The sequence below is a fragment of the Orbicella faveolata genome, unplaced genomic scaffold (assembly GCF_042242905.1).
Source record: "Orbicella faveolata isolate gen_17 unplaced genomic scaffold, um_ofav_v1 contig_26, whole genome shotgun sequence".
NCBI lineage: Eukaryota > Metazoa > Cnidaria > Anthozoa > Scleractinia > Merulinidae > Orbicella > Orbicella faveolata.
Genome location: NW_028301554.1, coordinates 9,310,173 through 9,325,696, shown reverse-complemented (window position 1 = coordinate 9,325,696; position 15,524 = coordinate 9,310,173). Strand labels below are relative to the sequence as shown.

At 38.2% G+C, this 15,524-nt stretch overlaps 1 protein-coding gene and 1 long non-coding RNA gene across 6 annotated transcripts in view; one reads left to right on the top strand and one right to left on the bottom strand.

The window, feature by feature from the left end:
- Window positions 1–2,932: 2,932 nt before the first annotated feature.
- LOC149108072 (uncharacterized) overlaps window positions 2,933–15,524 on the bottom strand; it is a 28,230-nt gene continuing 15,638 nt past the window's right edge. For 2 of the 4 annotated variants that reach the window (XR_016209005.1, XR_016209006.1), the window contains exon 3: window positions 3,181–3,982. This is a non-coding gene — a long non-coding RNA (uncharacterized LOC149108072). Of the gene's footprint in view, window positions 3,983–7,772; window positions 8,206–15,524 lie in introns of all 4 variants that reach the window. The other 2 variants (XR_016209008.1, XR_016209007.1) reach the window with 2 other exon arrangements.
- LOC149108073 (ATPase family gene 2 protein homolog B-like) lies at window positions 10,337–13,861 on the top strand. 2 transcript variants are annotated; one of them, XM_089295582.1, is made up of 4 exons: window positions 10,337–11,800; window positions 12,193–12,236; window positions 12,761–12,984; window positions 13,498–13,861. In XM_089295582.1, the coding sequence occupies exons 1-4, from the start codon at window positions 10,890–10,892 to the stop codon at window positions 13,789–13,791; spliced, it is 1,473 nt and encodes a 490-aa protein (XP_089151708.1). In that variant the 5' UTR covers window positions 10,337–10,889; the 3' UTR covers window positions 13,792–13,861. The 2 variants fall into 2 exon arrangements, with proteins under 2 accessions (XP_089151708.1, XP_089151709.1); XM_089295583.1 differs by lacking the exon at window positions 12,193–12,236 and having other exon boundaries at window positions 13,498–13,678.

The following is a 15,524-nucleotide window of genomic DNA, read 5'->3' as shown; positions in this document are numbered from 1 at the left end:
AGAAACCTCCGTCCAGGATCAACTAGTCATGATTAAGGTGTTCACTTCTTCTTGGGCTGTTAGCAGATTAGAGCTGCCAAGAACATTTGATTTGAGACCTCTAGACCTTAATCACTACGTTAGATTATCATATGAGGAGATTTTCGCACTATTCCGAATGAGCAAAATGGGTATGGTAATTTTTTTCAGCCGAACTGAAAATCAACTTAAAACAAAATAATGAGTAACTTCCCATTGCACAGTAGCCTGTGTTCAGCCGTCCGCTCTCCTGAAGAAAAATTATAAAGGGCTTCAGTGTGTTACTGTTCATAATATAGGGTCGCTCGTGTAACTGATCATTCATAGAAACATTTCAGTTTCACAGCATCTGACGTGCCAAGGGGAAACAAAACAAAAAAGAAATTTCTGTGTACACGTAATTTTGTCGTAAGGCCGTTTATGACATTTCAACATGTTCACAGATATTCACGCAATAATTGCTCAACAAGAAACTGAAATAATAGTGAGTTACCTCCCCTGCAACTTGAGGAAAACATCCTCTAGCCTTTCCTATCTGAGGTGCTTTAAATGCAAACAGGGCAAGTTTAGAAGAACTTAGCTGATATCGCTCGATCTTTTATAATTATTCATTCGCATTACCAAGACACGAGAGAATGTGAATTTACTATTTATGTCTGGCAGTGCGTAATAAATGTTCTGTTAGTGTTAGCTTGGTGATATCCTCTGTAAATATTATTATCATCATCATCATCATCATCATTATTATTATTATTATTATTATTATTATTATCATCATCTTTGCATGATTTAATCGATGACATTCTTCGTCGTTTCCATTGTAACAGACCGTGTCATTACAGAACCAAGCAGCTTGGAGTTTACCATTAGTCTTCGTTTTTGGTTTTATGAATGTCACAACCATACATTATTCTCAACTGAGAGGGTAAACAATACAAGATTAGTTACTTATATATTTAGATTAGTCACTTAATACAGCAGAGTTCGCTTTGAAAAGTAAAAACTACAAATTGAACATTCGGGTGTTTCCCGAAATTCCAAGAAAACAGATAATCATAATGTACGCTTCAAGATATTTGTTTATTAGGACTGTGGTTTTCACAGAGGAGGCGCGATTATCTGTTTTCCACTCCTTATCCTGTCATTACTGTTGAAAGCGTCTCCAATCCCGCTTCCGAGGATGCGTAAGGTATTTTTATCCCGTATCCCGCTGTATTTTATACTGCCGCGAATACCACCAAAAGCATGCGTGATAGCTTAAGGATTTCATTTGTCGATATCCTTAGTGCCTCCCAGCCCCTTTAGGGTAAGGTGATATGCGCAGGCGTAAATTTTTCGATGGGCCTTGGACACCCAAGTTATGAATTAAAGAAAGTTGAACGAAGTTTTAATAGTGCTAAATCAAGCTATATCCAAACGACTTAATTCGAGTTTAATCGGATTGTAATTATGCTTTAGAAGACATCCTAAATCTATTATTTCTTTCCTTTCTCACTATAGGGTTAGTATGTAAACAAACATTTATTTGAAGGGGGAAGGCGCTTCTGTCAATGTATGTTGTAAAGTTCTACTTGGAGTGGGAGGTAACAGTTTCTTTGCCAACTATCTATAAAGGTGTGTTCTTAATTTATTATTATAAGTCATTTCTCAAGTCTGAGTTTAAGGAATTCGAATACCGGTCGGAAGAAACAGGAAGCATTCGCTAAAGTAGGTCAGTAATAGACTACTAGCGGACTATTAGGGGGCTTGATTCTGGAACCTACCGGTCTTAAACTCTAGCAAAATATACACAAAATGTTAAAAAAAAAAAAACACGTTTCAGCCCCTTAGATTAATCGTCTTTTCAAAACTTTGAAAAAATATCAAGTTGAGTGGCTCGTAGCCATTTTGATTTTAACAAAAAACGCTATTTCCCCACGATTTCTACCGTTGTGCGACCGTTATTTCAAAGATGGCTTGTCTCCGCCATTCTATGTTTTTATTCATTTCGTGAGACGAAGAGAGCTGACCCCGTATCATTAAGAACCCAGTTTTTCAAGTTTGACTGTAAGCGCGGTTGCTGAGCAGGGGTGGGGGACGTATGTTTCAACGGACATGACGTCTCAAGCGGTCAAAAAGCGGCTCTAGCTAGCGGGAAAAGAAAATGTGAATGTGCCATTTGTGTTCTCTGACTCGGTAAGTGAAATGGCAATGTTTTTCAATCGGCCGGACACTTTAACGTTTTATAGTGTAACACAAATAGAAGGTGTAGGGAATGTCCCGGGCTAAGTTCCTTATATGGGCTAAATAGGTATGTGCATCCCCTAAAGGACATGGTTTTTGAGCGGTTTTAATCTCAAAAAGGAGATGGAGTTTGACCATCTTAGCCTGAAATAAGATACTTTTGTCACTCTGGCCTGGCCTGAGTCATAGGTGCCTGGAATTGGGTATTTTGTTTCCAAGGAACTATTTTTTCAGCCTTAACATTGGCAAATTTGTAGCTCTTGTCAAATGCTTACGCCAATGAAAGCCATTTCTGGTTAGCTGAAGTCTTGAGATTTGCGTACTAATTTTAGCAGTTTTCTGAAATGGGTCTTGATTTTTGCCCAGGTCTGAAATAGGGTATGGAAAATCACAGATTTTGGTCTGAAATACGGTAAGGGTCTCAAGGTTCTGGCCGCCCATCCCCGTCCAAAAAAACATCGGAGAGTACCCCCGGGTGACTGACGTAGTCCCCGGGTAATTATAAATGTTTGAGAAACAATTCAGGTTTAGAAATGAGGCATCTTATTATTGAGCTTTGTAAATAGCATAAGCTTAGTATTTTGTGAGCCTGATTTGTCTTGTTCATGCATTGTTTGTCTGAAGATGCAGTGGTGTTGCCTAGAACTATTGCGGTTTCAACCAGGTTAAATGCTAGGACCCCTTCTCGCTCTTGATTTTCTTCAAACAGGGTTTATTACGCTATAAGTATTTCTAAAAAGCAGGCCATGTTGCGACAATTTGCATAGCCAGACTGACCAGACATCTTTTCAGGCGCCAAGAGATTTGAGATACGAGTTGAGGACAGCAGGGTGTGAAAACATTGATAGTGCAAGATATTTTAATTTCCTTATTTTTGTTATGCCAACGTTCTTCCTCTCTTTTCCTGCCATATTTTGGCTACCATTTCCATTAAACCAGTTTTGTCCAATTTTATTTTAATTATTTATCAGTCATGTTACGTACTTACATACATATATGCCTTACATATATGCCTCAAGCACTGCAAACAATATTAATTTTCATCAACAGATTTGAAACAATTTCCCTGATTTCATGTTTGCTGCACATTCCCTGTGTTTTGCATTATCAATATAGAATTGATCGTGCTCAAACATTAAAAGATTTCTCTCTGGTCTCCTGGCATCAACTTCCTATGCTCATTTACATGTAGTTGGACTGTACATGGACATTATTGTAGTCAGAAAACATCGATGAAGGCAAAAAGTTGAATTGTGCTATCACAAACAGGTTTGATTCTCCTGGAAACATTATAAAGGAACTTAAATCAACAACTTCTCTGTACAGTTCAAGAGAACATGTTAGTATTCTGATGAACACGCAAGATGTATGGTTTGTATTAAAAAATTGGCAATTATAGCTCTTCACAGTCATAACATATATCATTGTCAAGACTGTTACTAGCAGCTTCTCAGTCTTACATAACACCTCCACTGTTCCTGTGTTTAAGTCATTTCTTTAGCTTACTGTCTCCACTTAAGTTTGTTCGTAGCAGTTCACATGTTTGGCAACTACATGTAGAGATGAAGTTTGTAAAGAGAGTTTTTTTTTTTTAAAGTCATCACAAATTTAGGATCTCACTTCCTTTTCTTTTGAAGAGTGTTCCATAACCATTCAGGGTATTCACTCTCTGGAAGCAGAGGTGGATCACATCCTTCTTTGAAATAATTTATTCCTCGGCAAAGATTCTGTTCACTGCCTCCTAAAACAAGCAAAACAACACATAAACAACTTGCTATTATACACGCCCAATCAAAATATAATGCTGTGTGTCTGCATAGTGGCCTGACTTGTTAATGTTTCCTTGTGAAGGATTTGACTAAATTTCTATAGTATAATTGAAGAGATCAGGAGTTATCTTTTCCTGGATCACACGGTATTGCAGGTTATACCCCAATCTCCCCTCCCCCAAGTTTTTTTTTTTTCAAGTTGTCCGAACTATAAATTTGTTGGTAGCCAGTTTGAGGGTTTGGATTTCCTGTCTGGCAAAAATTTGTCACTTTTCCTGTGTAGTTGAAAAACACGCTTATTTAACCTCACAGTACCTATTACTGTGTGAGTCAAAAAAAAAAAAAAACAAAAAATGAACACTTTGATTTGATTTTGACAGGTTAATTGTGCACTAACCAATCACAATGAAGTTCAGGATACATGAGCAAATCTCAAAACCACAAACTAATTATCATTTCTGTTTACGGTTATAATTGGCATTTTCCTTGTTACACCACAACAGTCTTTAAATATATCTGGTGTTCAGTTTCCTGTGTTTCACAGTAATTTTCCCTGGAAAAAAGATTTAATGCGGTAGAGTGCAAACATGGTATAGATCGTTTTCATATGATGTCATCATTTCTAAAATAGAAAAAAAAAAAACAAAAAAAAAACAAAACCAAAAAAAAAAACTAAAGAGCTACCAAAGTTTTTATCCCCATCAAGCATAAGAGGGGGTAAATTATATCTGTTTACAATGTTACAGCTCAATAGACCGTGTGCTTCGTTTGAAAACCGGCATATTTTGAATTTCAGAGTTATGGCGGTGCGTGACACAAAGCTACAATCGCATTTGTCAAAAAATATATACCAGTCCTATCTCACGATTTTTAGCTTTTTTAGAAGTTAGATCATTAGCAAAAGTGCTTATGTAAATGTTTGTTTGTTCAGTACAGATAATCAGTTGACTAGATAGCCAAAGTAAGTTCCAGATGTTTACACTATTTTCAAGGCGCCATATTGGTGTACCACATGGCATTTTCATACTGGGCTCTGTAAATTTCTGCTAAACATTTCGCAAAATATCTGCAGTCTGGGAAAACGCACAAACCTAAAACTTAGAGAAGTGTCTTCTATCTATTTCTTATAAGATCACAATTTCTTGACTTTATCCACTGAATGGTTTTCGATTTATTTTTTCATTATGTGACGTGAAAATGATCTATACAAGCACAATGACAAAATGGCTAGAAAATAGTGAAAATGACTTTTTTTACACAAATAATATTATTATTCCCCCCTCTCCTTCTGTGTCCTCACCCTTCATGGCTTACATTGCATGCTCAACAATGCTATTAAACCTGCCATTCACCTGGAAACTTCCCCTCCCCCACCCCCTCACTGTCCTTTGTCTAAACATGAATTAATCTAGCTTTTTTTGCCCCTTGACTTGAAAGCTTCGTATGTTAGGAGGGATCTTTGTCTATTTTTCTCTTCTTTACACGCTGAACGCATGAACACTTGCTGTCAAGATGTCGTGACAATGTCTGCTTTTCCTCCGTTACCGCTGGTTACTGAGCTACATTTGTAAATCATGCCTGATGAGGTGTTCAACAATCGACAAACTCAGGGTACGTTTCTTTAAGAAAATCCAAGATTGGATTCTTAAATCCAAAAGAATCTGAAAACGGATTTTGTGTTTCTTTACTAAACAGATCAATCCAAGATCTCTTGGATCATGGTGCGTCAAAGGAACCGAATAATCCACACTGGGAGTGGATTCTTCAGTTCCTTTGACGCACCATGATCCGAGAGATCTTGCATTGATCTGTTTAGTCAAGAAATGCAAAATCCGTTTTTGAGTTCTCTCAGATTTAAGAATCCAATCTTGGATTTTCTTAAAGAAACGCACCCTTAGGTTGGCTTACTTTTGATTTTGCCGCCATTTACCGAGGTTTGCTACTGTGTTTACACGATTAAAATATCACTTCAGTGAAGTTAAAAAAAAAAAAAACCAAGGTAAATATCTCTCGTGAAAACACGGGCTTAACAGGATTAGTATCAGCTTTAAATTCACTATCAAAATTGTAACTAAATATTAGCAGGGAAGAGAAACGCTTTCAAACGCAGTCAAACGACAGATATAAAAACTTTGGTTATCTTTCAATCCCAGATAAGGGGCTTTTAATTAAAAATATTAAGCACAACTTGGGCCAATTCAAGCATTTCACGTAAATCCCTCAGTTACGACCCTAGGAGCATAGTGACAAGAGGTTCGTACAACTTTTTCATGGTCACTACCACAGACTACAATATGGTTGATATAGAGCCATTTTAAAAAAGCTGAATGTTCTAGACTCTCTGAAAATTTTACCTGATTCACTTGAAAATAAACTTGCAGGCTGAGCTGTTAGCCTTGTTGAAATCTTTATTGATAAAACTTGATTTGTCTACAGACCTCGAACACATCTCGCTGCCGCCATTTTGTTTCTTAATGAGCCCGCAGTCCTTACAGAATTGTTTTTTTCTTCTTTTCCAGGGAGGGGGAGGGAGAATGCGTCAAGGTGAAAAATTGAAAAGTTTTCGTATTTTTCAAATATTTATTTAAGCATATCGAAAGAAAATTCTTAAAGGTAATGACAATCACTTATAGTCCTGCTGTTAAGAGCCAAAAATAACCAGAATTGTTCGTTTTGTGATAAAAGCATGAAACTTCCCAGGATTACTAACCTCTATAAGGTTAACATTTTCTGATATGGAGCCACCCCAAATTTACACCCACAAACATGCTACGCGCATGTCAAAAAATTACATATTTGGCCCCTACATGGGAACGAAGCCGAGTTAAAATGCTTATTTCTAAGCTTTCTCCGGAGTTCTTTGCCTAGATTTCTTGCTTCTTAATACAACAGCAACTTATAAAGTATCTGGGAGTCTAAAAATTTGTCACGTGATTAGTCACGTGACCATCGTTTTCAATAAACAAAATAATACCGAATATTGCATTAATGCGATTAATAATTTTTATTTCTCTACTTCCTCGTTTTTCCTCGCAAATGAAAAGAAGTAATCATTTTGAACATTACATATAGAGTCATCAGAGATTCAAACTTGGAAACTTGTGTTTCGGCATGTACAGTGTCATATTGGGGCTCTTCATCATATCGAGGCTTAGACAAGGCATGGATCTATGTTGGCTATTGAAGTGATTTGCTTAAGGTGGCTCACTATAATTTTACGATTGCACGCGCGCATAGGACGAAAGCTCAAGTAATCTGCGCGCGCTCAAAGGAAAACGTCAGTGTGTTTCGATTTTTATGACGTCAACATGAGCACAAAAAGCAAAACTGACTGTGAATTTTCTCGCGTTTCCTTCGCTGCGTTTTTTTTTTAATTTGGCTCAGTTGTAACCACATACAATTCCTATAAAATCCCCTATTTTGTTAAAATCTGTCAGAGCTAACTTAATATATTTAGAAGAATGAAAAATTACAGAATATTGGAAAAAACCGTCTGAACAACCTTGACTTTGTATCAATTCAAAATGTCACGCAACATCATTTCCATGATGTGGCAAAGTATAAAAACATTTTACCGAAAGGGAGTATAAATATTAAGGAGTTTAGGCCAAAATGAGGAATATATCTGCCTGTCATTAGATGAGGTGTTGCCATAGTAACGGCCTTAATCTAAAAATTGACAACCAAAAAATAAGCCTTATTTTAACAGTACCCAGATAGATAGATAGATAGATAGATAGATAGTTGGTGCCAATTTCCTACCTTGCAGCCAGAGGCTGAATTGCGGAGGAACCAGAGGGGTGAGATCGGACGTCAGCACATGAAGGCGCACTTTGCAGCCACTTCAGTCCATGTATGATCTCACCTTACCCACCCCAGACCAATGACCGGTACAAGTCAGATAGACCATGACACCGGGTTCTACGTCCCCTACTCTTTTCGAACAGTGTCATGCGTTCTTTAACGTCCCACAAGAACCAGATCAGTGAAGTGCTGTGAGACGGGGCCTACGGTTTATCGTCCTTATCCGAGAAGACTTGAATGTCTAACCATTTGTAGATGTAATTACAAAGGCAGCACACTCTCCTCAGTTATTTTAAGACCCTGAGTGTTGGTCCGGTCTGGAGCTCGAACCTTCGACCTCCCGCACAGCAGTCCGGCGCTCTCCCAATTGAGCTAACCAACTGGTAAATCTCTACAGGGAAAACGTTAAGAGAAATTAACTAAGTTTCCTTTTCTAACTCGCGCTCCATAGGGAGGGTGTTCGTAAATACTTTAGGGAGCCACCTAATTGTTTAGCACTAATCGCACTAATTGTTTCTGCGCATCCTTACTGCGCATGCAAATTCACAAGTCACGTCATGCATGAGAGCTCGCGCTAAGTAATAAAATAAGCAATGATAGGACAGATGGCTATTGCTATAGCTTTGCCTGGATTTAACGATCTTGAACGTTCCGTGACCCCTACTTTTCTTTCCAGAAACAGATTTTATTTACCATTATCTCCACATCGTCCAAAAATGAACAGAAAATCAATGTGGGAAGTTAAAAAGATTTCTGCCCATGGGACATCGGATCCTGCTATCTTGCAGCTGTAAGGCGCGTGAAACTATGGTCGCTAAATGCGAACTTGTTCTTTAAGGAACCTCACCAGTTTACTAAATTCACCTAATAGGTCCACTGAAACAATATTTGGCAGAGAACATATCATTTCAAAGATCTACTTGCAATATTTTTGGGCTTACAGACACTGTGGCCTTATTCGCTAACGAAGCCTGATTTTTTCAGATTTAGGGTGTTCTTTCGGGCATGTTCTCGGTGAACCCCCATTTTTTACATTTCTGACATAACTAACTCATCAGGTTACTGTGGCAAAATTCTCAGAAAAAAATCAAAGTTGGAAAATTTCCGCACGAAAGTCTGGCTTAACGGGATATGACTAATTTCGGTGCAGAACTCATGGGAAAACTCTTGATTGGTTTAAATCATATTTGACTAATCGCACACAACGGTGCTCCGTTAATGGCTTTCTCTCTGACTTAACTACTCTTAAATGTGGTGTGCCACAGGGAACCATCCTTGGTCCTCTTTTATTTCTAATTTATATTAACGATTTGCGTAACTGTCTATCGTTTAGCGTACCTAGAATGCATGATGATGACACCCACATCACTTATGCTGGTTCTGATCTGCGTCTGATTCAGTCTAGTCTATATCACGACCTTGAAAAGCTAAGCAAATGGCTTGTGTCTAACAGACTTCCCTTGAACGCCACAAAAACGGAATTTCTGTTGATCGGCTCCAGGCAAAGATTAAGTACTCTATCTGATACACTCGAACTCTCCATTGATAATGTACCGATTGAACAAGTTTCCTCTGTGAAATCACTTGGAGTATATATCAATGAAAATCTAACATGGCATTCCCACACTGATAAAATGTGCAAAAAGATTGCTTAGAACTGCAATTGGAGCCCTAAAGCGAGATAAGCCATTTGTGCCTCTAGTTCAACCTCACTTTGATTACTGCAACCTAGTCTGGGGTAATTGTGGCAAAACATTATCTAACAAGGTACGAAAACAACAAAACTGTGCTGCACGAGTAATAACTTCATCGGGCTGTGACGCTGATGTCGATTCCTTGTTTTACAGACTCAGCTGGAAAGACTTGTAATTTCAACATCAAATTCAGAAAGCCCTAATTAATGGTTTTCAAGTCTTTAAACGGTCTGGTTTCCGAATATCTCACTTCTAAATTTGTAACGCGAAATGAATCAAATTATGCTCTGAGGGACTCGGTTAACAAACTTGTTGTTCCCTTTCCGAGAACTGACTACATGAAAAATAGTTTTACAGCGGTGCAACCCTTTGCAACAGCTTACCCTTTAACATTAGAGAGTTTGGTTCATTAAGTCAATTTAAACGCTTTCTCTATCTCACACGGCATTCATGGAAATCAGGTTTATAAGTAGAATATTGTTGTAAGTTATTAACATATGCTTGAAGACTAATCTTGACTGTACCGGTTTGTGTAATTGTGGTGGAAATTGCAACTAAAAGAACCTTTATCCAGCTAGTGTTTTTAAAGGCAGGCATAGGAACGTTATAGCTAATGAAAGCTGTTTTTCAAAACGTTTCCTCCAGACCAAAAAGTTCAGCAAGTGTTTATTGTAACATACCTGATCTATTCCAGCATATTTGAAAGTCTCAAACGCGAAATAGAAGGTGTCTCAATCACACTAAGCAAGTAACTCAAGAAAATCATGTCAATGAAACCTATATAAATTGACTCTGTATCTCGACCTCGATTTGATGCATAATTCTGATATTAAGTTTTTGGTACATCCCAAACATACATTTAAGGTTTGAATTTCCTACTCTAGACAATAGAATCTACATTGCAAATGATAAAATTGGCACGTAAAAAATGGTAATGATTTCATCAGTGCCTATTGCTGGTAATTGAAAATAATGGTCACGTGATTATCACGTCACGCGACATAATTTAAGACTCAAAAGCATTAGTTAATTTGTTGTATTAAAAAAAAGCAAGATACTGGGCATAGAATTCCCAGAAGGCCAAAATAAGCGCTATTTTGCATCAGCCTCGTTCCCGTGTAAGGGCCTTGTATACTATATTTTTGACATGCGCATTCCATGGTTCTGGAAGCAAATTTGGCATGGCTCCATATCAGGAAATATTTGTCTTATGGAGGTTAGCTACCCTGCCAAGTTTGATGCTTTTATCAAAAAACGGACAATTTTGTCCCTTAACAGCTGGACTATTAACCCAACATGAAAATTACATTACGAGCTTAACAATACTTGCACTGTCACTACCCCACAAAAAAAGGAAATCAACGCACATGGTCAAAACAACATGGCGGACGAAACGACTGAATTTCAGCTAAGTTGTGTTTACTGTGAAGCAAAAGATTTCAACACTGGTAGATGTCGAATTGCTCCAAGAATAATTGAAAACATTGGTGGAAAGATCAATTCCCCGGTTCGACTAACAGTTGACTCTGGATTTGCATTTTGTTCCTTGTGGCCAAGAACTAATGGAAACGACAATGTCATTCAATATGATTCGCGTGTCACCCTTCCGAACAACGCGAATACGTGCAAGATGAACGATACTTGTTACAAGAAGAACATATCAGAAAAGAATTTCGTTATCGTTGAGCCTGTGGATGCAAAAACCGTTGTTGTGTCTCTATTTTTTCGCAAAGGAGCTGAAGATTTTGATCACAACTTGACTGAGGTTGCACAAGAAATGAAGAGAGAAAGAGCTTCTGGCTATTTATTAAGAGGTTGTATCGTTATGCAGGGATGCTTTATTGAGCCGAAGGAATTTAGAAACAATCAGATCTCATCTAAAGGAATCGCAAAGATTTTGGTACTCTCCACAGAACCTTCGACCCAGTCCCTAGAGGATAACCCAGTGAAAGTCACTGATAAAACAAAAATTATTGTTCAGTCAGTCAGGAGGGGATGTGAGCTTGAAAACAAGAACAATGAGATCCTAGTAGGTCTTGATGATGCAGTGAGAGAACTTCAAGAAGTGTTAAGCTATCCTTTTCAGTATCCAAAGTGCTTTAGTCATTTAAGACTTGAGTGCCCCAAGGGAATTTTACTGCAAGGAGCCCCAGGGGTTGGGAAGACTCTCCTTGTTAAGAGTGTAGCTTCACAGTGCAGTGCACAGTTAATAACACTGAATAGCACAGATGTGTTTGGGCCACATCCAGGAGAGAGTGAAGAAAATTTGAGGAAAACTTTTGAGATTGCAAGGTATCAAAGAGTGACTGTTCCATTGCTGGAAACAACATTCTCAAATTCATTAATAATTCATTAAATTTAAACAAAGAAAATCATGACCGTGATGGTGTTTGGATATCTGATCTTTATTAGCATAGATTTTAATGATTTTATTTCTCCGTTTTCTCCCTAGTTTTAGTCTTTATTGAGAAGTTATATCAAACACTCAAGACAGTGTTTGACCACATTTCCAAACACCTCGCAGTTCGTCAAAATACTCCATGCGCGTCGTATTTTCAACTCTCTTCTGGATGTTTGGAAATGTGGTCAAACACGGTCTTTTGTGTTTGATAAATTATGTCAGTCACTGGACATTGCATTCATCGATTAAGTTTACAAAAAGTACTTATGTATCTTTTTGATAGAGACGTTGCAGGAAAAACCCCTTCATCAGTCACAAATATTACCGGTAAGCAAATGTTATTTGTTCATGTACATCAAGCTAATGGCGTAGTCAATCGACATTGTTCAGTTCAACCAATTTTGTGAAATTGTGTGACTAACTTTTCATTGTGATGAATATTGGGGCCCGGCATCAAAATGACTCGTCTTTTAGTTGTGAAGATCCTGTTTGTAGACCATGTTTGCTTTGGAAAATAATTACATTTGCATGGATCCATGGTTTGTTTTGCTCTAATAGCCTCCCTAGATTTACATAAAACATGAACAAACGTCTACTTTGACAAAACGTAACCTGAAACTTCCCAGCTTTTTTCGTAGGGGAGGGGGGAGGGGGTAGCAACTCTCCTCGTATCTTCATGCCATTATTAGAATCTGCAAATTATTTAACTCTGGTGTTATAAGGCCCAAGTGCCTAGCTATTAAACCATTTACCTTAGTGATAGTTCAAGGGAGGATGATGTGTATAGGTTAGCACAGAGATTAAGAATCATAGTCACAATGCTTTCAAATACTCATTATACTTTCCTTCAGGAATGCTTCACAGCGTGGTCCATATGTTTTATTCATTGATGAACTTGATGCTCTGTGTTCAAAGAGAGGAAGCAGTGGAAATGAACAAGAGAATAGAATCATTGCCCAGCTTCTTACTCTTCTCGATGGTTTGGAATCTCGAGGCCAACTTGTCATTATTGGAGCAACAAACAGACCAAATGCTATTGACCCTGCACTTGGAAGACCGGGCAGACTTGATAGAGGTTAGGGATTTAAAGTGGTGAAAATTGCTAAAAACATAGGCTAAAGAAAACTTGTATGAACATTGTCAAGTTATGCTTAACCCTTCAGTAATATTTCAAACCGGAGAGTCCATACCTTACCACATTTCAGCCTAAGCACAGAGTAGAGAGGTGAAATTATTAGGTGCAGCACAGGATGTTGTGTGACAAATTTTAAGGTGTCTGGAAATATAAAACACTGTTCATATACTTAGGCATTCAATATTAATACCAAGAAAAACATAGAGAAATGAATCATCAAAATCTATGGTTTTTAGATATCCAACATCATGTAGTTTTGATTTTCTTTGTTTAAGCTTGATGTCTTTTCAATCTGTTTGAGAAGTTAATATCTGACACAATCCAACTTCTTTTCAATCAATGTGAAATCTGCCTAGGTTTTTGGTCTATCCATTGCTATCATTGCTATAATTTTCCTATTTACATGATATCTACATAATTATAATAAGTTGAATGGTTTGTATGTGTTTTCAGGTTGTGATTGGAGTGCCAAATGCCATGCAGAGATTGTCTATGCTAAAAGCTCACACCCAATCCTTGAAATTGTCAGATGAGGTTGATTTAGCACATGTTGCTGAACTGACGTTAGGTTATGTTGGTGCTGATATAGCCTCTTTGTGCAGGGAAGCAGCATTTGTGGCCTTGAAAAGAATGATAAATCACAGCAACAATGGGAACCCCTACAGTTTAAGTGTACAAGAAATTTTGAAAGGCAATGAAGGTAATGTAATTGAGTTCTGGATTGGGGAGTGTGGATTCAAGTCTTAGCTGTGGTCATAGAGTTGTGTACTTTAGCAAAACACTTTTCTCTTGTAGTACATCTCTTCAGCTAACTGAATTGTTGAGTTAGTGGGCGGGTGGGGGTGGGAGTAAACTGTGCTCTTGATTTGTTGAACAGTGATTCCCATAGCATTACTGGTAAGGAAATAATTTGGTAACAGGTCCAGCTAGAAGTGTAGGAATTAACAGAGTCGACTGTCTCCACAATGGCCACATTGGGGACAGAGGAAAGTGACCATTGCGACCGTTATGGAGAGGTAGGCATGTAATATGACTACACCTGTTTTTCTAGGGGCTGCAACAAATAAGCATTTGTAAATCAAAATGTATCACTACAGTAGACACGGATCATGTGTATTTTGTGCACCCTTCGACCGATATATCGGTCGACATATCGATCGAGATATGTCGGTCGACATATCGGCCGATATATCGGTCGAGTGTCGGTCGATATATCGCCCAACACTCGACCGATATGTCGGTCGATATGTCGACCGAGAGTGGTTGTCTGATTGTCGGCCGACATGTCGATCGATAGGCTACCGACATTCCACCGATACTTCACCGAGACTGGTGACTGTAGCCTGCGTCGCAGACGTAATTTAACCTAGGTTAGTAACGTCTGCTGAGCAGCACAGACATCCCTGTTCTACCCCCCGCTTCTCAGAGGCTTCTTTGTATAAACCTGGCATAGTCAGAATCGAACAAAACCGAACCAAACATCAATCGAACTCAATCTAACCCGATCGGTCGGATTGCTTTTCGATTGCGAACCGCAGACGTACATTTATTTCTGGTAGTCGCTTCTCCCTCTCGGGTTTTTCTCGGCGGTTGAATTGGAAACTAGAGCCAGAAAAACCGGATGTTCTCGTAGGCTAAAAAAATTACCAATACGTTATTTTCTTCCTGCCCAATAATCTTACGGATAAATGCACACTGAGGCTATTTTTAACATTTCCCGTGTCTTAGCCGGAGGGTAGGGTTTTTTGGTAAAAAGGAAAAAAAAAGAAAAATAAGGAATTGCCCCACCAGACCCACGATACACCAAATTACTCACATAACTTATCACCGTTATAATCTTATCGATAAGTAGCACAAAAAGGTAACGTCACGGCTTGACACGATTGACATACGGCCGTTATAACGGAAAGGGAATTACTATTAATTACTATTAAAAATGAGATAAAAATAAGATATATACAAGAGAGTATCACCACAGGGAAAAAAATATAACATACCAAGAAGGGACAATTATCACATCTTCTTGAATATACCCAACCAAGAAGTACAAGTTAGAGTACATGTGGAAAACAAGCATAGCCTTAGTAGAATCATTTAACAACAAGTACGACAGGGCAAAGCTGAAACCCAGCACCGTTCCATACCAGAAAAATCATAGGGACTACGCCATTGAAGGCCAGGTACCACGACAGCTATGGCGGTGTGAAAAAGCTGCTTAAACGTGAATTCGCGTTTTTTGATTTGTTTTATCTTGATTGTTTTGTCAAATGCTTGCGTAACTCTCCTAAATTTTAAGTCGTTCAGTAACCCCTCTTCCATGCAAGGAAATGTAAAAATCAAAAAACAGCAAAAGCATTAGTGCAATGCATGGGCAAATTCAAGACTTGCTTGTCTTTCATCAGTTCTATTCCAGCACCTTGTTATCCTTCATCGTCCTTATCCTTTTTCCTGTAAACTGTATTTTGTGTATTTGGCAGTAT

Bases quoted from the DNA above. Each gene is read 5' to 3' on its own strand.
- LOC149108073 (XM_089295582.1), top strand. From the start codon at position 10,890: ATGGCGGACGAAACGACTGAATTTCAGCTAAGTTGTGTTTACTGTGAA. The intron at 11,801-12,192 runs GTATCAAAGAGT...TCTTTTTGATAG, and splicing joins AAAACTTTTGAGATTGCAAG to AGACGTTGCAGGAAAAACCC. The intron at 12,237-12,760 runs GTAAGCAAATGT...ACTTTCCTTCAG, and splicing joins ATCAGTCACAAATATTACCG to GAATGCTTCACAGCGTGGTC.